General features: G+C 36.2%; 1 protein-coding gene across 3 annotated transcripts in view; it reads right to left on the bottom strand.

Moving 5' to 3' along the window:
• Positions 1-24,704, bottom strand: part of KYNU (kynureninase) — a 146,317-nt gene that overhangs the window by 121,279 nt on the left and 334 nt on the right. For all 3 annotated transcript variants that reach the window (XM_012473460.3, XM_012473461.3, XM_064382801.1), the window contains exon 2: positions 18,359-18,546. In XM_012473460.3, coding sequence (XP_012328883.2) covers positions 18,359-18,527 — 169 coding nt within the window. In that variant the 5' untranslated portion in view covers positions 18,528-18,546. The remainder of the gene's footprint in view (positions 1-18,358; positions 18,547-24,704) is intronic.

Here is a 24,704-nt window from a genome sequence, read left to right on the forward strand (position 1 = left end):
ATGATGCTGATAGACTTGCTGGAATTGGAGTTGCCACTATCGTTTTGTTAAAAAAAAATGCAGTATCTGTAAAGCACTCTAAAGCAAAATGCAGAACTCCCCAGGTATGGGCAGTTTTCCAATCAGGAAAACAGGTGAGGTGTTCCAGGTGGCTGACTAGAAGTAGCTAGTGTGTGCTTGTGCTGCTCTAATGGAGAGAGGAAACAAAGTGGCGAGTAAATGATATGTCTTTAAGTACATCATCTAAGAGGTCATGTTTGGATTCAACAAGAAACCACAGGCTCCATGGAGGAAACAGGAGCGAAGCCAAGGACCTGCCCACTTGGGACCAATATAGAGCTGGGGAAAGCTCCCTAAAGTCAGGAAAGGACTGATGAGCAAGGGTTCCCAGGGGATCCAAATTTCTGCCATAAACCTTTGCAATCCTGGGCATGGGAGAAGCCCTTGACCCCAGTGGAACTCCAAATCAACACAGAGATCAGCCTAGAGTCTTTGCAGGGGAACCACTGAAGCTCACAGGCCTTGGATCCTTAAGTAGCTAGGTAGGCATCAGCTGCCATATCCCCAATAGAGGCTACTGAAATGGTGCCAAGGAGTGGCCAGACTGTCTAAGCTGACACAATAAAACAGGTCAAAGAAGGGCAATACATAATGATAAAGGGTTCAATTCAACAAGAACACTAAACTATCCTAAATATATACATACCAAACGTTGGAACACCCAGATTCATAAAACAAGTACTTCTAGACCTATGAAAAGACTTAGATAGTTAACAGTACTAGTAGGGGATTTCAGCACCCACTGACAGCATTAGAGATAGATCATCAGGTCAGAAAACTAACAAAGAAATTTTAAACTTCTATTCAACACTTAACCAGTTGGACCTAATTGACATCTACAAAATATTCCACCCATCAACCACAGATTATATAGTCTTCTCGTCTGTGAACAGAACATACTCTACAATTGACCACAGGCTTTGAGATAAAGCAAATCTCAATAAATTAAAAAAAAATCGAAATCATACCAACCATACTTTCAGACCACAGTGGAATAAAGGTAGAAATCAATACCAAGAAGATCTTTCAGAAGTATACTATTACATAGAGATTAAGCATCTTAATCCTGAATGACTTTGGGGTAAACAATGAAATTAAGGCAGATATCAAAAAATTATTTGAAATAAATGAAAACAGAGACACACCAACATACCAGAATCTCTGAGATGCAGCAAACACAGTATTATGAGGAAAATTTATAGTGCTAAGCACCTACATCAATAAGTTAGAAAGATCTGCAGTTAACAAAAATAACACACCAAGAGGAACTAGAAAACCAAGAACAAACTAACCCCAATGCTACTAGAATAAATAACTGAAATCAAAGCAGGAAAGAATGAAATCGAGTCCTAAATATTCATAAAAAGGATCATCGAAACCAAAAGCTATTTCTTTAAAGGGATAAACAAGATCGGCAGACTACTATCTAGATTAAAAAGGGAAAAAATAAAGAAGATTCAAATATGCACAAGCAGAAACAACGAAGATGACATTACAAGTAATCCTACAGAAATGCAAAAGATCCTCAGAGACTCTTTTGAACACTTTATTCATGAAAACTAGACCATCTGAAAGAAATAGATAAATTTCTGGAAAGATACAACCTCCTAAGACCAAACCAGTTAGAAACTAAGACACTGAACATTCCAATAGAGTTTCAAGTTGAATCAGTTGTAAAAAACTTGCCAACCAAAAAAAGCTCTGTACCAGAAGGATTCACAGCCAAATTCTGTCAGACTTACAAAGAAGAGCTGGTACCAATACTGCTGAAACTATTCCAAAAAATTAAGAAGGGGGTGACTCCTCCCCAACTCATTCTAGGAAGCCAGCATCACTCAATACCAAAATCTGGCAAAGAAATAACAACAACAACAACAAGAAAATTACAGGTCAATATCCCCATAGATGCAAAAATCATCAACAAAAGACTAGCAAACGAAATCCAGAAGCACATCAAAAAGTTATTTCACCATACTCAAGTAAGTTTTATTCCTGGCATGCAGGGTTGGTTCAACACATGTCAATCTTTAAATGCAATTCACTATATAAAGAGAATTGAGAACAAAAACCATATGATCATGTCAATAGGTACAGAAAAAGCTTTCAGTAAAATTCAATATCCCTTTATGATAAAAACCCTTAACAATTAGGCATTAAATGAACATACCTTAAAATAATAAGAGCCATCTATGATAAACCCACAGCCAACATCATACTGAATGAGCAAAAGCTGGAAGCATTCTCCTTAAGAACTGGAACAAGTCAAAGATATCTCCCACTCCTATTCAATACAGTACTGGAAATCCTAGCAAGGGCAATCAGTCAAAAGAAATAAAGAAAAGGCATCTAAATAGAAAAAGAATCATCTATCTTTACTAATGATAAGATTTCATACTTAGAAAACCCTGAAGACTCCACAAAAATGCTCCTAGAACTGCTAAACACCTTTGGTAAAGTTTCAGGATACAAAATCAATATTAAAAAATCAGGAGCATTTCTATATGCCAATAATGTTCAAATTGAGAGCCAAGTCAATAATACAATCCCATTTGCAACAACCAAAAAACAGTAAAACACCAAAAAATATATCTAACCAAGGAAGTGAAAGATCTCTACAAGGAGAACTACAAACACTGCTCAAAGAAAAATCATAGATGACACAAACAAATAGAAAAACATTCCATACTCATGGATTGGAAGAATCAATATTATAGAAACCACAATATTGCTCAAAGCAATTTAGAGGTTCAAAACTATTCCCATCAAACTATTAACATCATTTCTCACAGAAATGGAAAAATCTATTCTAAAAATTTATATGTGACCAATAAAGAGCCTGAATAGCCAAAGCAATCCTAAGCAAAAACAACAAGGCTGATGGCATCATATTACCTATCTTCAAACTATAAAGCTACAATAACCAAAACAGCATGGTACTGGGACCAAAACATATACATAGACCAATGGAATATGATAGAGAACCCAAAATAAACCACATATCTACAACAGTTTAATCTTTGACAAATTTGACAAAAACAAGCAATGGGGTAAGAACTCTTTTTCAATAGGTGATGCTGGGATAACTTGCCAGCAATATGCAAAAGAATGGAACTGGACCCCTACCTTTCACCATATACAATTATTTACTCAAGATGGATAAGACTAAAATGTAAGGCTTAAAATTGTAAAATTCCTAGAAGAAAACCTAGGAAATATCATCCTGGACAGTGGCCTTGACAAAGGATTTGTGACTGAGTCCTCAATAGCAATTTCAAGAAACCTCCAAAACTGACAGGTGGGACCTAATGAAACTAAAGAGCTTTTGCACAGCAAAAGAAACTGTCAGCAGAGTAAACAGACCTACAGAATGGGTGAAGATATTCACAAACTGTGCCTTACACAGATCAAATATCTAGAATCTATAAGGAATTTAAGCAATTCAACAAGCGAAAAACAAATAACTCCATTAAAAAATGGGCAAAGAACATGAATAGGCACTTCTCAAAAGAAAACATACATGCAGCCAACAAATATATGAAAAAATGCTCAACATCATTAATTGTTAGTGAAATGCAAATCAAAACCACAATGAGAGACCATCTCACAATACTCAGAATGGCTATTACTAAAACATCAAAAACTAAGGTTGCAAAGAAAACAAAAACTTGTACATCATTGGTAGGAATGTGAATTAGTTCAGCCACTGTGGAAAGTAGTATGGAGATTTCTCAAAGGATTTAAAATAGAACTACTATTTGACCCAGCAATCCCATTACCAGGTATATACCTAAAGGAAAATACATTGTTCTGCTAGAAGAACACAAGCACTTGCAGATTCACTGCAGAACTATTCACAAAAGCAAAGATATGGAATTAATCTAGATGTCCTTCAGTGGTGGATTGGACAAAGAACATGTGCTACAAATATACCAAGAAATACTACATAATCATAAAAAGAATGCAATCATGTCCTTGGCAACACCATGGATGTAGCTGGAGGCCATTATCTTAAGTGAATTAATTCATGATCAGAGAACTGAATACTATATGTTCTCGTTTTTAGATGACAGCTAAACATTTGGTACATATAGCTATAAAGGTAGGAACAATACTACCTATTGGGTACAATGTTCACTACCTGGGTAACAGGATCATTTGTACTCCAAATCTTTGCATCATGCAATTTACCCATATAACAAACTTGCACATGTATCCCCTGAAACTATAATAAAAGTTGAAATTAAAAAAATAATAATACAAAATAGCAAAGTGTAATAAAATGAGTTACGCCTGTATGCCCCCTTAATATATTCATTGTTGGCATCCCAATAAAGCTAATTTTAATTTGAATTGCAACTATGTTAAAGCTTTTGTGTAAAGATTTGTATCTTCTACATATATGGATTATCTATCAAAATGACTTCCACAAAAAAAGCACTTGATATATGTTTGGAACATCCTATTAACATAATCAACATTGGCCATACATGACCACAATTGTAAATACATTGTTAAATACAGGTACCAGATAGTCTGTGTTTGAATGGCATAGACTGCCATTCATGTTAATATTATACATATACAGGTATGTTACTGTTAAAACTGGTAATAATAATATTCCTGAAATAATTTGTTTTAATTCTGTAATTAGAAAATAGAGTATTTTATATTTTATAAGGACTTAGATATTGGGCTATCACAGTCCCTGGGTTTGACTCAGAAACTCTAAATTTTTTGGTGTCGGACTCTAATATAGGCATATTCTTAAAAAAGATCCCCCAACCAATTCCTTATGCGAACTCACTTCAGAAGGCCTGGCACTTAATTTAAAACTCATTAAAAACAAAACAAAAAGTAAACAACCAAAAAAATGAGACTCCTCAATTTAATTAAATTACCCAAGGTCACAGAAGGTAGCTTACCTTCAACTTAATACAGCATAAGTTTACTGTAATTTAAGATTTACTTAAGTCCATTTTAAATATTTTAAAATTCAGTAATAAAATACATATGAATTCAAAACTTTCCAATACTTTTCACGGATGAAACATACAGAAAATTACACTGTTTGCCATTTGTAATAAAATTAAAAGGCTACTTTAGGACAGAGGTGAAGGGCCCAGCCCAGTTGCCCCAAGAGTTAAAGAATAAAAATCTCAGCATACTTCTAACTCCCAAACTCACACATACACAAACACTCAATGAACAAACTCATATTGAAAATCAGGTGTAAGTTTAATAAAAAGAAACTAAATATATTTTCCTTTTCTTTTTACAAATTGAAGTGGAAATCTAGAAGTAACAATATCTTTTGATGAAAAAGCAAAGAAAAGCTCTAATATTTTTTTAAATGGCTTGTCTGTGTAAAGAATATTTGAAGTATCAGCATTTCCTCTCATTAATTCTTTCTGTATAATTAATGTTTATTTTTGCAATATTACTAGCTAGGTATTTTAGTTCAGAATGAAAAATTAGTTTGTAACATATTTTGCTTTATAACAATTTTTTTGAAGTAAATATTTCTTGTGTTTATATACCATTGAATCTAAATTGATTTTTTCCCCCTTGAACTAGGGAATACAACTTCCTACCTTTCATATTTTAGGAAAATCCTAAGACACAGCTAAGAATTAAAGCTCATCAAAGTTGTGGTCTATGATTTAAGAGCACATTTGATGCTAAATAGCTATTTTGGAAGTGAAGTCCTGGGACTGGTTGAAGCAATTGCTAGGATCTTGATGACAATTTTTTGGCCTGGCAGTAAAGCAGTATATATATATATAAAGAACAAACATCTCTGCTGAAGTTAGCTTCTATGAGAAATGTGTGGATTACTGGTTTTGAAAAGAATTCAGCTGGGTGCAGTGACTCATGCTATAATTTCAGCATCTTGGGAGGCCAAGGTGGGTAGATCACTTGAGCCCAGGAGCTGGACACCACGCCTGGGAAAAAATTTTTTTAAATTAACCACACCTGGTGGTGCATGCCTGTGGTCCCTGCTACACAGGAGGCTGCAGTGGGAGGAGCTCTTGGATCCAGGAAGTTGAGGCTGCAGTGAGCTCTGATGGCACCACTGGATTCCAGCCTAGGTGACAAAGAGACATCCTGTCTCAAATAAGTAGATACATAAATGAATAGAGAGAAGAAAAAGGAATTTACATTTAACATATTTTCCTCCACATCTGTATGTGAAAATATTACTCTACTAAAAGGCCAAGTGAGTTTAGGGTTTTATTGGAATGCTCTTCTGATTAGAAATCATAGGTTAAAATTCTAACTGTTCATTTGAGAAATTTGAGTGTTGCTTATTTTTTTAACCAAGAATTTATTTTCCAAATTTAAAGAAGAAGAAGAAAAGCATATCCCTAAAGATATACAATGTTTCTGCAGATTGGTGAACCTGAAATTGTTGCTGATTGTATTATAATTAGTAATAGAAAGCATAAAGATTTCAGCTGTGTTTGTTTCATTTATGGTTTGATTATTTGGATCTCTAGTATTACCAAGAAAAATACAAGGATCTAATATGAATTTGTTGGGTAAAAACTGTCTAATTGTAAAACTGTCCCAATCTTAATAACTGTGGTACTAATGTGATTTATTTGTTTTGTTGTTATTGTTGTTAGCAATATTGAATTGAGTTTCAGCAATTTGGAATAGTGCTTAAGTGGGATTTATGATTATGTCCATAAATCTGTGACCAGGGTCCTCTGAGGAACTAGGTCTACATTGTATCAGTAGACAAATAATCCCCAGAACTGTAAAACACCATGAAGCAAATAAATGTAACTGGCTTTTAAAGAACACTCCAGCAAATAGCAGCAGAATAAATATTCTTTTAAATGCACATGGAGAGGCATTAAGAGAAAGTATTGTCTTGAATCAAAAACAAACCTTAACAAATGTTCTCTAACCACAATAGAATTATACTACAAATCAATAATAATAAAAAAAAAAACTGAGAAATGTCCAAAGATTTGGAAATAAAACAACATACTTCTAAATAAATTATGGGCCAAAGAAATCTTTAGGACTGATGCTTAGGTGAGGAGCTTTTAGACATGGTACCTAAAGCACAGTCCATAAAAGAAAAAATAAATGCATTGTGCATCCTCAAAGTTAAAATCATTTGTTCTGTTATAGATGCTAACAAGAGATTAGAAAGATAGTTACAGACTGTGAGAAGATATTTTCATATCACTTATTTAACAAACAACTCGTACCCTGAATGTATAAAGAACTCTTAAAACAAAAAACATGACTGACATCTGTTGTCTGAGCACCTTGGGAGGCCAAGATGGGAGGATCTCTTGAAACCAGGAGTTTAAGACCAGCCTGGGCAACAAAGTGAGATCCTGCCTCTTAAAATTAGCCAGGCATGGTGGCACATGCCTGGTCTCAGCTACTCGAGAAGCTAAAGCAGGAGATTTACCTGAGCCCAAGATGGTCAAGGATGGAGTGAGCTCTAACTACTTCACTCCAGCCTGGGTAATGGAACAAGACTATCTCTTAAAAATTATAATAAAAAAGGGCTCCAAACTCCCCCCAAAACAAAATTCAACAAAGGAAATTCCAATTAAAAAAAAAGTAGTCAGAAGATTTGAGGAGACATTTCTCTAGAGTATGGATGGTACATAAGCTTATGCAATGTTTAATGTTGAGTTCATCAGCCATTAGGAAAATGCATATAAATACCAAAATAAGATACTTCTACATACACATATGACTAAAAACAAAACAACAAAAAAACCTGACAATACCAACTGGAGGTGAAGATGGGGAACAACAGACATTCTCACACATTATGGTGGCAATGCAAAATGCAAAATGGTACAGCCACTCTGGAAAAGTTTGTCAGTTTCTTCTAAAGTTAAAAATATACCTATAATATGCTCCAGCAATCAACTTGTAACATTCTAAAACAGGACTTGACAAATTGTGGATTGAGTTCCAAATCAAGCCCGTGACCTGTTTTTGTATGGCCTGAAAGCTAAGAATGTTTTCACATTTATAAATGGAAGAAGAAAAACTAGGAAATGACAAAGGAAAAAAAAGAAGAGAAAGAATATATGAGGCCTGGCAAGGTGAAGTGGCTCACACTTGTAATCCTAGCACTTTGAAAGGCCAAGGAATAGGGACTGCTTGAGTCTAGTTCAAGATCAGCCTAGGCAACACAGTGAGACCTCATCTCTACAAAAAGTTAAAAACAGCCTGGTGTGGTGGTGCACATCTGTAGCTCTTGCTATACAGGAGACTAAGATGGAAGTATTACTTGAGCCTGGGAGATCAAGGCTGCAGTGAGCTGTGATTATGCCACTGCACTCCAGCCTGGGTGGCAGGGCAAGACCCTATCTCAAAAAAATAAAAATAAAAAAGAATACATGAGACCTGTTAAAAATGAAATATTTACTATCTGATCTTAAAATAATTTTAGATAAAAAATTTACATTTACATAAAATCCTGTACATGAATGTTTATAGTAGCTATTCATATCACCAAAGCTGGGCACAGCTGAAATGCCCTTTAGTGGGCAAATGAATAAATGCAGTCCATTCTTAGGGTAGAAGACTATTCAGCAATAAAAAGAAACACTTCATTGACATAACTGCTAATCTCAAAGGCATTTCCTTAAATAAAGGAAATCAGTATAAAGACTGAATACAGTATATAATTTCTTCATATATACTGGAAAAGATAATATTCTGCATATATTCTGGAAAAGACAATAGGGATATAAAATAGACATAGGGATATAAAATAGATTAGTGGCTGTCCAGTAGCACTTGTTAAATAGAATTATGAACAGAAAAAGGTGTGTAGTGACAGGTTCTCACTATGTTGCCCAGGCTGATGTTGAGTTCCTGGACTCAAGCCACCCTCCTGGCTTAGCCTTCCAAGGAGTGCTGGGTTACAGGGGTGAGTCATGCACTTGAACAAAAAGAACTAGTTTTAACCATCTGGCTTAAATAATTGAACTATGACATTAGTTTAAAAAGGAAAGTAGGCCAGTCACGGTGGTTTATACCTGTAATCCTAGCACTTTGGGAGGCTGAGGCAGTCAGATCACTGAGGTCAGGAGCTCAAGATCAGCCTGACCAACATGGAGAAACCCCGTCTCCACTAAACATACAAAATTAGCTGAGCATGGTGGTACATGCCTGTAATCCAGCTACTCGTGAGACTGAGGCAGGAGAATCTCTTGAACCCGGGAGGTGGAGGTTGCGGTGAGCTGAGATTGCACCATTGCACTCCAGCCTTGACAACAAGACTGAAACTCCATTTCAAAAACAAACAAACAAACAAATAAATATTCCATTTCTCTCTCTATATGGAAACGTACATATTTTTATTTGAAACCTATTTTCTATTAAACCTTTTTTCTTAAATATATGTTTAAGTTGTGGCATTCACATACGTTAGACCAGATCCACATGTTTGGGTCTTTGAATAAATAAGAACTTGGAGTAAATTTTAGGTGAAACTTCAGAAACTGATACTCAAATACTGGCTACAGAAACACTGGTTAACCCTGAAGAGGTAGTACCTGAAGGTGAGTACGAGGCAGTTTCCGCAAGTGCTGGTGATGCTATGCTTCTTGATGTAGGATATTGTTACACAGATGTGCTCATGTTGTAAAATTCATAGAGATGTATGATTTGTGCATTTTACTAAATAAAAAAGTGTATTCTTCTCTTTACTATTATTCAGAATGTGGTGAGTGAAGATTTTTTTGTGTTACTGTATACCTCGTAATATTAAATTTCCTGGTGGTGTACTGAGGAAATATTCATATCATTTTTCCAATAGGGATGCCCCATACAAGGCTATGCTCCCAACAAGCTTCTTGGACTTTGAATATTTTTCCTATAATTTCAGGAGTAAGAGGGAGAAAAATGTGGGATCACTACAGTCCGCTTGCACACACTCCTTAGATATTCTTGTCTAATTTGGAACACATTAGTTCTCTCTGAGGCCTAGATTGGTGGGTGGTATGGCATCTGAGGGAGAAATACTTTGTATTTCGAGGATTCCAAAAGAGATTTTCCACACCTTTGTGGATAAAATCCCTTGAGGAAAGAGTTCGCAAGACAAGACAGAAAAGACCAAACATTGTCCCAGCAAAGTGAAAGTGTACTTTCCTGGTAAGAATCTTTCTATTCCCAGTCCTTTGTCCTATGGCTGAGGTATGCCTGGTATCACATTGCCAAAAATATGGAACACTTGGTTGGGATCTTGAGATTTCTTTGTAAAACCTCAATCTGTCTAATGCTGACCTTAGACATAGATGCCAATGTATCCTTAGAGAGTAGACAAAGGTGATCTTCAGCAATTTGCATTATCTTAGAATATCGGGTTCCATGAACTGAAAAAGGTGGAAATAGACAAAAGACCCAGTACAGACTCTGCTCGGCTGAAAATAGGGTTTACCTCTGTTATCTGCCTGTCTGTTTCTCTTTTTCCCATACCTTCTTCTCAATGCGTAATCATATTCAAGCCCCTACCTTCCTTGGAAAAAGCATTCATTCATTTCCTGTTGTTCCTTGCCAGGTTTCCTTTTATAGCAAGGTTTTTTGGAAAAGAAGTCTAAAATCTCATTTCCAATACTTTACTCCTTCAATGACACCTAGAAATAAATGACATGAAGTTTCCCCCCATGTCATTCCAGTGAAGCTGTTAAAGTTGAGGCAATTTAATAAATCTCTCCTGACTGCTAAAATGAAAGGCTTATACAGTCTCTGTGATAGCTAGTGATGGCAAGCCCTCTGATTTCTTTGAATGTGTCGCTTCCCTTGGTTTTAGAATACTACATTTTCCTTGTTCTTCTCTGTCTCTGGCTCTTTCTAGAGTTCTTTGTCAATGCTTAGGATTTTGTTTCCACCACCTTCTTCTCACTTAGGTATGATGCTTAGATAATACCATCCATACCGTTTCAACTATTACCTGAATGATGATGACTGTCACATTACTACCTTCTAACTAAACTCAACTGCTAGCTGTACCCTAAGTGCCATTTCATTTTTTCTTTACAGAAATAGAATTGTTAGCTTTGCATGTGGCCACAATAACAAAAATTGTGTTTTACACTCAGTCTTCTTTGCAGATAGGCAAGGCCGTGACCAAACACTGGCCCGGGGGCTTAGGTGAACAGGTCACAAGGCAACCTCTGAAACCTTTCTCAAGGGAGAGCGCACATGCATATTTGTCTTTTCTTCTTTGTCCCTGTCTGCTTCTCACTGCTTGTAACAGCTGCCGCCTTCTTGGACTTGGAGGTCAAGGCCACAGGTGACAGAGCAGCAAACGAACAAAGAAAAAACAAATTTCTCTTTCAATGACTAGCTCCCAAACGAGTTAATTGTATCAGTGAATATCACCACTATTCACATAAACCAGAACGTATGGCTCATGCTATGTCTCTCCTACTATTAAATCAGGTTTGTTTAGTAAGTATTTCATATATTTATTGAATATTTTCCTTTTAATCCACTTCTATTACATTTACTTCTTCAGATTTACTCTGAAGCACTCATTTACTATCCACCCTATTATATCAATTATCCTAGTACCCTACATTCCCTATTCTATACCTTATTATTTACTATTTACCCACACCCAGCTTTTTACGTGACATACTTTGATCGTGTAAAACTATTTTTATGGATCAAAGCAACTATGTTTTCTCTTGCGTGTTTGCAAATGCTGTTCCCTCTTTGTGGTTGGACCTCACCCTACTCTAAGGTCTGCCTAGGTGACTCTCACTCATTCACAGAGAAAGAAGACAGTCCCTACACTCAGGGAGCAGACAATCCGATGCAAATGAGATGACAAGATAACAAATATTGCCACTAAAATGCAGAATTCAAGTACCATGAAAAGTTTGTAATGTTGGCCAGGTGCTGTGTCTGATGCCTATAATCCCAACACTTTGGAGGCTGAGATGGGCAGATCACTTGAGCTCAGGAGTTTGAGACCAGCCTGGGCAACACAGTAAAACCCTATCTCCGCCAAAAATATAAAAACTTAGCTAGGTGTAGTGGCATGCATCTGTTGTCCCACCTAATTGGGGTGTGGGGTGAGGAGGGAGGATTCCTTGAGCTCAGAGGGGTGGAGGTTGTTGTGAGACAAAATTGCACCACTACACTCCAGCTTGGGTGACAAAGAGAGGCAGAACAAGACCCCATCTAAAAAAAAAGTTGCAATGCCTATAAAATGAAACTTCTAACTAAGGAATATGCTTAATTGCTTTTCTTATGAAAATTAGAGATTTACTAGATTATTAAAATTCGTTATAAATACATGTCCTTTTATAGCTGGATAAAATCATTTATTTAACATATCTTTGTCTGTTGTTGAGAAAAGAATTCTAGTTTATAGAGAAAAGTATGCTTTCCTATATTTCATGCACTGATACCTCATATCTGTCGCAGCCTTCTAAGCCTCCAAACAGTTGCGTTTAAGAGGCTCTCTACGACGTTATATGGAAGCCCTGGAGACTGACTTAAGCATGACTATTTTGTTATCCCAGTTATATCCGAGGCCAAATAATTACATGGGTAAAGTACCAGATGATCTTGTTTGGATGACTTTAAATTTATATCTACTTACTAAAGTCTACTAAAGTTGATTGTCAACTTACTGATCTCTCTCCTGGATATGTGGTAAGATTGAAGTAGAGGATTATCTGACTATGAAAAGAATAGTGAAAGGAGCACTGGCTTTTTAAAAAACAAATTTCCAAATATAGTTTACTAGTAAAAAATTTCCTTGAGTTAATAATTTTCTATACAGGTCAAAATAATGGCAAGTTCAGTAGATTACTGGTTGCCTAGTCTAGAGATAAAAAAGAGGAATGAAGAAATGTTCTAAAATTGGATTATGATGGTAGTGTAATCGTATGCACTTACTAAACATTATTAAATTGTATACTTAAAATGGGTGAATTTTATGGTCCATAAATTATATTTCAATTGAATAATTTAAAAAAAAAGCAAAAGCAGGATTGAGTCAAGAGACCTGGGCTAGCAGTCACAATATTTGGAGCCCATTTCTGGTTCTGCTATTAGCCTGCTATATAGACTGGACATTTTCATTTAAAATCCCTAAGATACATGAAAGAAGGAATTTATATCCTTAAGAGAAAAAATAATTTTAAAATTACCACATATTTATTTTAGTTTTAAACTAAATTTCTACATTAAGAGCAACTTAAGACAAAAAGAAAAGCAATGGTCAAGGAGTTTATGAATACTATCTCCAAAGGTTGTCTAAGAATTGCAAATTCAAACAAGAATGGAACAATTTTTTTATTATCTAATGAGCAGATATTCTTAAAACTGCTAATCCTGCCTGGCCTGGTGGCTTACACCTGTAATCCCAGCACTTTGGGAAGCTGAGGCAGGAGGACTGCTTGAGTCCAGGAGTTTGTGACCAGCCTGGCCAACACAGCAAAATCCCGCCTCAACAAAATATACAAAAATTAGCCAGGTGTGGTGGCATGTACCTATAGTCTCAGCTACTCTGGGGGCTAAGGTGGAAGGATCACTTCAGCTTGGGAGGTCAAGTCTGCGGTGAGCTGAGATCACACCACTGCACTCCAGCCTTGGTGACAGAGCAAGACCCTGGCCCCAAATAGTAGAAACAAAAACAAACCTACTAATCCCCAAAGTCAGTGAGGCAATTGTCTTTACTGTTGGAGGAAATGTAAATTTGCACACCTGGTTTCCTGGATGGCAGTTTGACACTCTGAAAAAGATTGTCTTTGTCTTGTGACCACATAAAAGCCATAAATCTTATGGGGCTATCCAATATGCTTTCAGAAATTTAGGTATAAGGATGTTTCAAACAGGAATATTTATGATTTAAAAAAATTTAGAAAGATGTCTTTCCATATGTATGCCCTGAATTTCTCTTCCTTTTCTTTCTTATTTCTTCCTTTCTTCTTTCTTTTCTTTCCTTTTCTCTCTCTTCCTCCTTTCCTTTGCTTGATTTTCAACTGTGCTCTTGAACATAAGTACAAAAACTGATTAAAAGTACTTTTGACCCCTTTCTCTGATAACATCTCAGACATCATCTTAGAATAGAAAATTACTTATTTTAATAAAATTGTATTAGAAACTTAGAGAAAACATCATATATAATGGAAAAACTCAAAACTACAGGTTATGCCTGTAGCCTTTCTTTAAGATTAAAAAAAAAATCTCGTACTGGGAATTGTGATCCTTTCATTTGCTCAAAACTTGTTTATTTCTGTTCCTTTTTTTCCATTGTTCAGAGCTGCTAAAGAACATTTGTTTTTGGTGTTATGCTAGTCTCCCAAAATGATTTGACATGATTTAGCATTTTTAGAGGCTCTTGGAAGGTTTTAATAAGATAGGAAACACTGGTTTCCTGATGAATTTACATCTTGTCAAAACAAAAAAGAAGGAACTTTCAGCACCGTTGGGGGTCAGAACATAATACTCTAAAATATGGCACCTTGGAATGCTGAGGACTTTGAACTGAAGGAGATTGTTAGGGCCTCAGAAACAAGATCTTTTGGATCTTCTCCAATCCACTGCCCTGTGCTCTGCAGCCAGGTAAGTCAAAGAAACTGAAATCCTCTCCTAAAGCAAACCATAAAACCTAGAAAGCTCATTCACTGACCTTTTCCCTTCTCCCTGATAGACCTTCATATGACAGGTGCCTTGCCCTATATTCAGAGAGAAGGAATGCTACACAGAGAGACCAAGAAGAATTCAAAAATATAGACCTTGCTGAGTCCCCCCACCACTGCCCATTGATTACTATTAGATCATAATGGTTTATTCCAATTCTAGTTCTTCACATCTATTCATTTCTTTCATTTGACTTAGCATAAAATCACAAGTTTTCCCTGGGTTTTTCTCTTGCTACCTGTCTTTGTTATAGAAGCATCAGCCATTCCCCTTGTGATGGACATGAAAAATGTATTATCTTTTTGCCCCTATAACATCATGTGCTCCTGAGTTGGTATCTGTGTCCAGCATAAACTTGGACCACCACCAGGCTCAGCTTCACCTGTGCTCCATGAGGCTCATTTCCTCACAGCGCTGTCATCTCTGCTCACATGGCACCTCACCAGCATTTCCTTCCCAGACTACCTTGGGTAAGATTACACCCTCATCTTCACAGTCCTCATTATCACTTAAAGTGCTACCTAATGGTAGCACATAATTAAGTTGTTTCTAAGATTGGTTATTATCTGTTGTCATACTAGATATACATTCATATGACAGCTTTGCTCTCTGGTTCTCTGAACTGTTCTGAGAGAAGTGTCTCAAGTAGGGTAAATTACTAATAAATATTTGCTGAATGGATGAATTCTTAGACAGTAAGATGCAACTGAAGTGAGAATAGCAAGAAAGGGAATTAACTGACCCAATTCTGGAATACCATCTCATCCTAGCTGATCCAGAACAGAAGGCTGGGCCTCACCTTCAGAATCTCTGACTCAGTAATTCTGAGTTAGGACCCAAGAACTTGCATTTCTGATAAGGTCTCTGGTGAACCTCTTGCTTTTGATTAAGGAACCACATTTTGGCAATCACTGATGTAGAAGAACACCTGGGGTTAATAAAGTTTTATATCATTCAAAATTATTAGAATAATTATTGTTATTTAGAGACAGGTCTTTCTTTAACACCCAGGCTGGAGTGCAGTGGTGTGATCATGGCTCACTGCAGCCTTGAACTACAGGGCTCAGGTGATCCTTCCACTTCAGCCTCCAGAGTAACTGTGACTATAGGTACATACCATCACACCTAATTAATTTTTGTATCATTAGTAGAGATGGGGTTTTGTCATGTTGCCCAGGCTGGTTTCAAACTTCTAGACTCAAGTGATCCTCCAGCCTCAGCCTCCCTAAGTGCTGGATTAGAGGTGTGAGCCACTGTGTCCAGCAAAACTACACTTTTTAAACAAGCAAATTATTTAAATTATTTATTAAATCAATTTCAGTCTCTTCTCTTTAAGAATCAGCAATGACTTATCCAAGGTTGTAGTCCTTCGGAGTTACTTTCTATTGGATAACTAATCAAAATCAACATTATACCTATAATTAGGATACTAAGTCAACTCAAGTATAATAGAGGTGGTTATATGTACAATGCTGCTTTTTTTCTAAGGGGGAAACATTTTTATTTTTGGTAAGTATTAAAAATACTGTGCTAAAATGCAGCTAAAATTTACCTCATAACAATTTTAAGTATACAATTCAGTTAAGTACATTCACATTGTTGTGCAATCTCCAGAATTTTTCACCCTTGCAAAATTGAAATTTTATACCCATTAAGCAATAATTTCTTCCTCTCCAAGCTTATGACAACTACCATTCTACTTTCTGTTTCTGTGAATCTGACTAATCTAGATACTTGGTATAATTGGGATTATCCAGGGTATTTCATTTTGCATCTGGATTATTTCACTTGGCATGATGTCCTCATGGTTCATGCACGTGAACCATGTAGCACACATCACAGTTTCCTTTCTTTTTAAAACTTAATAAGGTTTCATCATACACACACACACACATACACACACACACACATTTTGCTTGTCTTTTCATGCATTGATGGACATGTGGGTTAATTCCACTTTCACCTTTTGGCTAATCATGAATAATACTATTATGAACATGGGTATACTAATATATTTGGAGGATCTTGCTTTTAATTCTTTTGGCAATATATCCAGAAGTGAGATTGCTGGATCATATGGTAATTCTATTCTTCAGTTTTTGAGGAAACTGACATGCTCTTTCCTAGAGTGACTGCACCATTTTATGTTCACACTAACAGTGCAAAAGTGTTCCAATCACTCTACATCCTAGCCGATATTTATATCCTGCACTTTTTAATAGTCCTCAGAGGAAAGGGTGTGAGGTGATATCTCCCTGTGGTTTTGACGTACATTTTCCTGGTGATTAGTGGGGCACAATGCTATTTTTAAACTGGGTTCTGATTCAGTACAAGAGTCCTGTGGGCCAGAGAGTACATCAGGACAGGGCCACTATCAACCAGACATGACTTGACTCATGTGGGTCCTCGCTATTTCTAAAGGTTTCCACATTGTGTGATGCACATATCACCAAGCCCCTTATCTCTCATTTCCCTAAGAATTCCTTTCCTAAATTTGTTTTCCTCACAATTCACTCATTAGCAGTATTTTATCTCTTAAGATTCAAATCAAAATGTCCTTTTAATTTTAGATTCTAGAATGACTTAGATTTTTCTTCTGTTGTCTCAGATCACTTCACTTACAGCCTAGTTTTATTTGGTCTCTTCTAGCTGTCATTTCTATCAATGTTTCACTCGATCGATAATATGCAATTTTAGGTTGGATACAGATATTTTTCTTCTTTCATCCTTCCAGAGTTGTGTAGTTTGTTAGGTACATAGTCGAAGATGAATAGATGTTTTGACATCTGTTACATAGTATATATTAGTGTTATATGAACCAGACATCCTAAATGTTATTAGCTGGCCTCCATGGATCCTGAGTACTGTACCCAAAACTGCACCTCATTTAATCAGAATAAAATGAAATCAGACTATTATAAAGCATGTGAAACCCAGTTTGGTAGACTAATTCCATTCAAACTGGGAACCTTTTTTTAATTAATGAAATAATGGAGTAAAGCTAAATCTCATGAATTTCTTTTTATTGTTATACCTTTGCTACTTATGTTTTATTTTTTAAAAATGACTTCCCCAAACCCAGAACAGAGTCAGATTACTTTATTATTTTAAAATATAGTATGTATTTATTGGACATTCATTGTTTCTTTTCTTGGTGACTCTTACCCTTGCCAACTTTACAGCATGCAAAGATGGCTATTCATATAACATCCCTCCTATTATATCCAGGTCACAAAATAATATTCTCTCTAAGACAAACATCACATTATCATAAACTAAGTGGCACAATATAAGAACTATTCTAACATTGTATTCTAAAAGAATTGCTTTGAATCCCAAGTGCTTAGAGAACAAATAAATATATCTGCCTATAATTTTCAATCAGTCACTCGATTGTTCAGAGAAGTAGTTGACAGTATAAGTACCCTGTATGCATTTTCAGAGGAGGAGAGAAAACAGAAATTTGAGGCTAAGGTAGGCTGACAGGTTGATTGAGAGCACCAGGGTCCTTTTGTTTTTCAAACATAATTGCAACAGCTCTATTATATAATAGAACAATGATTTTCAAAGATTATAATGAACACATGCAGTAGAAAAAATAAATAAATCAATAAATCCATTTAAAAAATCTTCTCAGTGTTCTTACTTGGAGGCAGATCTCGCATTTTGGGAATATAAAAGCACTCCCTGAAGTGCCTCAGCTTATCTTCCTCATCTAGGTAGAGAGCGACCCTTTCATCCGTTGGGTGACATTTGAGTTGAGCCGCAATACGCTGCACTGTGTCAGCTGGCAGCTCAAGAGATGAAGGCTCCATTACAAGTTGTTCTCTTAAACTGAAATAGAATAATAAAACATAATCTAGACACCATCATTTTCCTGTGGAAAAGAGCCCTTTAGACTTCCTTTTTTCCAACCTCAGAAATAATGTACTTAACCAACCAGCATTAAACCCCATGCATGAGTTTTTCTCATGTATTAAAAAAAAGAAGAAGAAGAAGAAGAAAATAGGCCAGGCATGGTGGTTCATGCCTGTAATCCCAGCACTTTGGGAAGCTGAGGTGGGTGGATCACTAGAGGTCAGGAGTTCGAGACCAGCCTGGTCAATATGGTGAAACCCCAAAACCCAGGAGGCGGAGGTTGCAGGGAGCTGGGATTGCAACACTGTACTCCAGCCTGAGTGACAGAGCAAGACTGCATCTCAAAAAAAAAAAAAAAAAAAAAGAAAGAAAGAAAGAAAAGAAAATAATGGTAACTTAGAGACATTAAGAGAACTAAATTAGATAAGGGTGCTCAGGACAGAGTAAGTTCTCACTAAACATTAGCTCATTCAATTCCTATTATCTAGAAATATGTCATTTGTGGCTTCCAAACATATATAATATCATAACCTTTTCCTGAGGTATCTTATGAGGTGGAAACAGTAAGGATGATCTTTGTCCAAGTGTAGAAAAGCAGTGTCCCACTTAGCTTGTCTTTCTCTGTTTCCCAACTCCACTGTCCCACCCCCAGTGTTTCTTGGATCATGGTTTTAAAACTATGGGCATATTGAACCTGAACAAAATTATTTGTTGTGAGTGAAAATCATATTCATAGAAACGATAATTTTACTTAAAATGTTAGCATTTTGTTCATATGAATACCAAAGAGATTCATCCACCTGGTGCTGTTAATAATTATAAATTTCTTCTTTGTCAACACCATATGTATTATCTTAGAACAAACAGGACTGTGTGATGTTTCTTGAAACCACACTATACTCTGTTTAATCATCATGTCACATTTCCTTTTTGGAAAAGGATAAATGACCACGGAGATTTAAACACATATTTTTAAAATTTCAGCCGAGCTTGTTTGTTTGTTTATATTTCCCCTAAGTTTAGTTTAGTTTTTTTTTTTTTTTTTTTTGAAATTGAACAAGAATGATATTACAGGAAATAAAATTTCTTTGGGCTAAATTTACATATAGTTTTGCTGATTTCATTTAATTAATTAATTTATTTACTCTTTCAACAAATATTTATTTGGTACCTACCATGTGGCTCCGAGCATTGGCAGGACAGCAGTGTAAGAGGTAGTGCATTAGTGCCAACCCTTGTACGGTTTATTTTTAGTCGAAGAATAGAAAAACAATGTAATTTCAGATTTAAGAGCTGTGAGTAATGGGATAGCAGAGTAATGGGACACAGTCACTGGAGTGTGACTTTCTCAGAAAGATGAACATGATCCTTTAAGGTAGCTCTTTAAGGTAGAACCTTTAAGGTAGATTCCACTGGAGCATGGAAGAGCTACCTTAGAGGGTCACGTTCATCTTTCTGAGAAAGTGATAGATGAACATTTCTACATCATGTGAAGACCTGAACCTGGAGGAACATGACAACAAGTACAAAGCTCCTGGGGTGAACATGGGCTTGGCTTTTCAACTAAACGCAGTAAGTAGGGAGGGAAGAAGAGAGAAGGAGGGATAACGAACTGTGATGTGCGAAAAGCAGAGGCAGAAGGTAATCGTAAAGAAATTTGGGAGCCAGAACAAAATTTAAATTGATTCTAAGTTTGATGGGAAACCATTGGAGAGTTTTGAGTAGAAAAGTAATGTGATAAAATTTTACATTAAATAAAAATCACTTTGCTCTGTAACGAGTTTTAAGAGTTGAAAAGGGAGACCAATTAAGGCCAATGCAGTAGTTCAGGAGAGAAATGGTGGTGAATTAAATGTGGTGATGAGGGCAAAGGTAGAGAGAAGAGTGTGGGTTTGTGAGAGATTTGGAGAAAAAATAGATAGGACTGACTGACAGATTACTTCTAGTAAGGACACCAAAGGAGCTTTCTTCTAGCTTTGGGATATGGGCAAATATGTGAAATACGATGAAATAAAAATATGTGGGGAAGAAAAATTTTGAGGAAGGAAATTGAAATTCAGTTTTAGTGGACTGGGTGTGTTCGTTCACACCTGTTACCACAGCACTGGGAGGCTGAGGCAGAGGATTGCTTGAAGCCAGGAGTTTGAGGCCAGACTGGGCAACTTAGCAAGAGCTCATCTCTACAAACAAACAGGTGTGCTGGCATGCACCTGTGGTCCTAGCTACAGAGGAGGATGAGGCAGGAGACCAGGAGTTCGAGGTTGCAGTGAGCTAATTGCATCCTGCACTCCATCCTGGGCAACAAGTATTGAAAATGCAAGTAGAAATGTTGAGGTGGTCATTGGATATCTGAGTCTATGTTATAGGGGAATATTGGATCACAAGATATGTTTAATATTTTTCAATTCAGACTGTTCTTAATGCCTAGAACCCCTGGGGGCCAAAACTAAAACAGAACTAAAGCTCTAGAATTCAATTCAGTCTCTGTTCTTCTGTCTCTCTTCCCCTTTTACCTTCACTGACACACACACTGTTTGGCAATAAAGAGATGAATATCTGAGTGTTACGTAATGCCAGTAAAACATTCTTCTTGCACTCTCAATTTTCATTCTTGTATTTTTGGGGCTTCTTCCTTTCTCAGTTGTCAGTGGTCTCCACTGATAAGCCATCCTTTATATTCCTAGACAAAGATACCAAGCTTCACCTTTGCGTGATTTTTACTTTGATGTCAGTCATGACTCCTAACTGCTTCAATCCATGGTTCTGTACAAAAGTGTATGATTTCAACATTGATGAATGGTGCTTTCAATATCTGATCATAAGTATTATTTGTCCTCCACATAAAATTTTCTATTTCTGTGATTTTTCTCATGCCATTTCCTTTGCCTAAAGTGTTTTGCTCCCCTTGAACTTGTTTGGATTCTAGCCACCCTTCAAAGCCCTAGCTCAAATAATTTTTCATGAGGCCTGTTACAATGTCTTGAGTAAAAGTAGCCTGTCTTCCTCTGAACACCAATAACAATTAAGATATGAACTTCACTTATGATAATTCTACCAGGTACTATATTTATTTGAATACATGTATGGATAGGAAAGCTCAGAAACACTTGCTATGCCTAAAACTTGATTCTAAATGGGTCCCACCTATAGCTTTCTGATAAAGGAACCTGCATTTCAAAGAGTGATGACTGTGTCTCTACCACTTGGCATTATCATTGCCTGGTCATAGTTTCTTAGACCTCTGTTGGACACTTACCCACTAAAGACATTGTAGCTTCATCAAAGATCTGTGAATTATTTGCTGTAAAAGCTCTAACCAAACAGTGATGATGTTTAGCTGAGCATATAATCAAATTCTTTCAGGAATCTGAGCTGTGAGATGTGCTTATTCATTCAGTTAGATACAGGAGCAAGAATTTAAAATAATCATAGATAGAAGCTATGAAATGCTAGGGTCTAGGAGGAATACTGTCATGGGATGACTCATTTTTCAAAGTAAAACAGAACCATTGATTGTTAAAGCATGAAAAGTATGAAGTGATTGCAGCAGCAAATGAGAGTCACTTAGTTACACAATGGCAGGGGATTGAATAGCTATGTCTCCTGAAAAGGTGACAGGACAAGCCCATCTTGAGAGTCACTGAATCCTTTATGCAAAACGCTGTGTGCAAGGCTGCAGGGAACCAATTTTCTTGGCTATTCCTAAAATTCCCTGAGATGCTTTTCTGTCTTACTATCAAATTAGTCTTACTACAAACATGTTACTTATGATAGCTAGACTGAGTTGCTGTTCTACCCTATTGAACTGAACTCTATCTGGGGGCCTGAATCATGATTAATTTATCTTTATAGCCACTTCATTTAGGCAGAGTACTCCTGATGCCAAAGTGGCAGTTTGAGAGAATAAACAAAAATTGGTTATTTGACATAATGACATATTGCTAGATGCACACCTTCTCTCATTCTGACCATATGTGAAAGACCTAGGCAAACATTTCTAATGAAATTCAGAGTCAAGAGAGCTTGCCTTATATTTGCAACTTTCTTTGGGAGGTCAGCCCTTTGAGTTCATTGGAGGTGACTTTCAACTCTAAGTGGGATTACTTAAATAAAGAGATTAGTTTGTTACCAACATATTTTGAAGAAAATTCAACTTTCCTTATTTTAAAAATGATAGTCATTAGCCTCTTTCTATCTGTATCTCATTTAATCCTTGTAATAATCATGAGGCATCAGAATCCTTTTCCTCCATTTCGAGATGAAACACTGGCACAGACAGAGTAGAAACACAAATGGACTAAAAGGACAGCAGAGTGCGCTGTATGATACTTAACTGTGCTGAAGGTGCTGAGTCCATTATGTTGGTCTTTGGCAACCCCTGTGAGTGGAATGCACATAGTACAATTTCTGCTTGGAGCCTTGAACCTCTCACTTTATTTTATTTTTTTGCCTGTTGCTTCCTGATTTGTGTGTGTGTGTGTGTGTGTGTGTGTGTGTGTATTTCTTCAGCTCATTCCGTTTTTCTTTGGCTGCTTTTTTCAGTCCTACACTCAGTCTGCAAAGGACCACAAGGTATGTATGAATGGATCTACCCTTTTGAATCCATCCTTCCCAGTCCAGCCTCAGCCAGGCAAAAGTTAAAGTGGCTAGTTCTGCTTCCGGGCCTGTCACACCTGGGGTACCTTGAGATATTTGATGGGCATAGTATCTCCCAAACGAGTGCACCCTGCCCCACTCCACCAGTGTGCACAACTTCACATAGAGTTAAATGTAGTTTATAATTCCCAGGGTAACATAGTGCACTCACTCTAAGGATGCAGTTTATTCACTCATACTAATTGCTGCTTAATTCCGCGTTCACCTCTTCAGCTAAGACAATTACTAATCACAAGCCATAATGTTATGCCATTAAAAACTTCAACTTTTATGTATTTTACAAATTTTTCAAATTTTATGTATTTAGTGTTAATTTTGTCAAGAAGGGGGTACATACATATCATATGGTCTCAGGCAAGTCACCTAACTGCTCTGTTTGTCAATGTTATTTAAAGTTAAATTTTACTTTCTTCAAAGGATTATGGTTAAGCTCAAATGACATTAGGTCCTTTATAAAAAGATAAAAAATATTAAAAAAAATATTATCAATACCTTCTGATAGCACCAATGTGCCCTCAATTTAAGTTTGGAAATTGTGTTTTCACAATTTTGTTTAGACAGCTACAACTTTAAAGTAAAAAAAAAAAAAAAATACTTGTATAATAATTAAAAACTGATTGATTTGAAGGAAATCACGGAATTCATAATCTCCTAGTCATCCACTATCTAGGGCTAAATAGTTAAATAAATAATTATGAGTGCCCAATAGTCAATCTGTACACAGTTTCACATTCAGGTCTGAAATGAGCAAATTGTACATGGGAGTTCAAAGTTTAGAACCTGACTTAAAAATATGTTGAGAAAGTTTGTAGTTTTTCATTAATAAAGAAAAAGGAAAAACAATATACCAACTGAGCAAGATTCTTTAAGCATATCATTGACAAAAGGGTAACATTACTCTGTTACAAGTGTATATTTCATATCTAGGATATGAATTACTTGCTGAGCACATTTATAAAATCAATACATTTGCTTCAATGTTACTACTAAGTAACACCTCACCACCTCAAATTAAAAGCAGAAAAGAAAAAAGAAAATCGAGTATATTTTTAAAAAGTGTTTCAACTATCTCTTCTTAGGGAAATGACAGTTTCATAAAATGAAAGGGGAAGAAACTCTGTGCAAGAAATAGGCATTTTCACTTCTCTAAATACATATTTATTATGACATGTAGTAGCATAAGAAGACAATTAAAGTTACCAGGAAACAGCAGACTTAAAGTCTGTTTAAGAATATCTTTCCCACATCTGGAGTTTGACCTAATCTTACTGTTTAAACTCAAGTAAGAACAGGACTAACTTTGATTTGTCAAATGTATCCGTATTCAGTAGATGCACTGCGGTATACTACGGACATCAGTTCTTTTCCATTACATTGGTAAAGATCTCTTCATTTAACCCATTTTTAAAGGTGGGGCCTTTAGGAAGGTCATACCATTTTTATTTATGAAAAGAATATGAGGAAAAAAAAAGAAGAGA

Source organism: Aotus nancymaae, unplaced genomic scaffold (genome assembly GCF_030222135.1).
Source record: "Aotus nancymaae isolate 86718 unplaced genomic scaffold, 86718_ANA_hifiasm-v0.15.2.pri h1tg000029l, whole genome shotgun sequence".
Classification (NCBI taxonomy): domain Eukaryota; kingdom Metazoa; phylum Chordata; class Mammalia; order Primates; family Aotidae; genus Aotus; species Aotus nancymaae.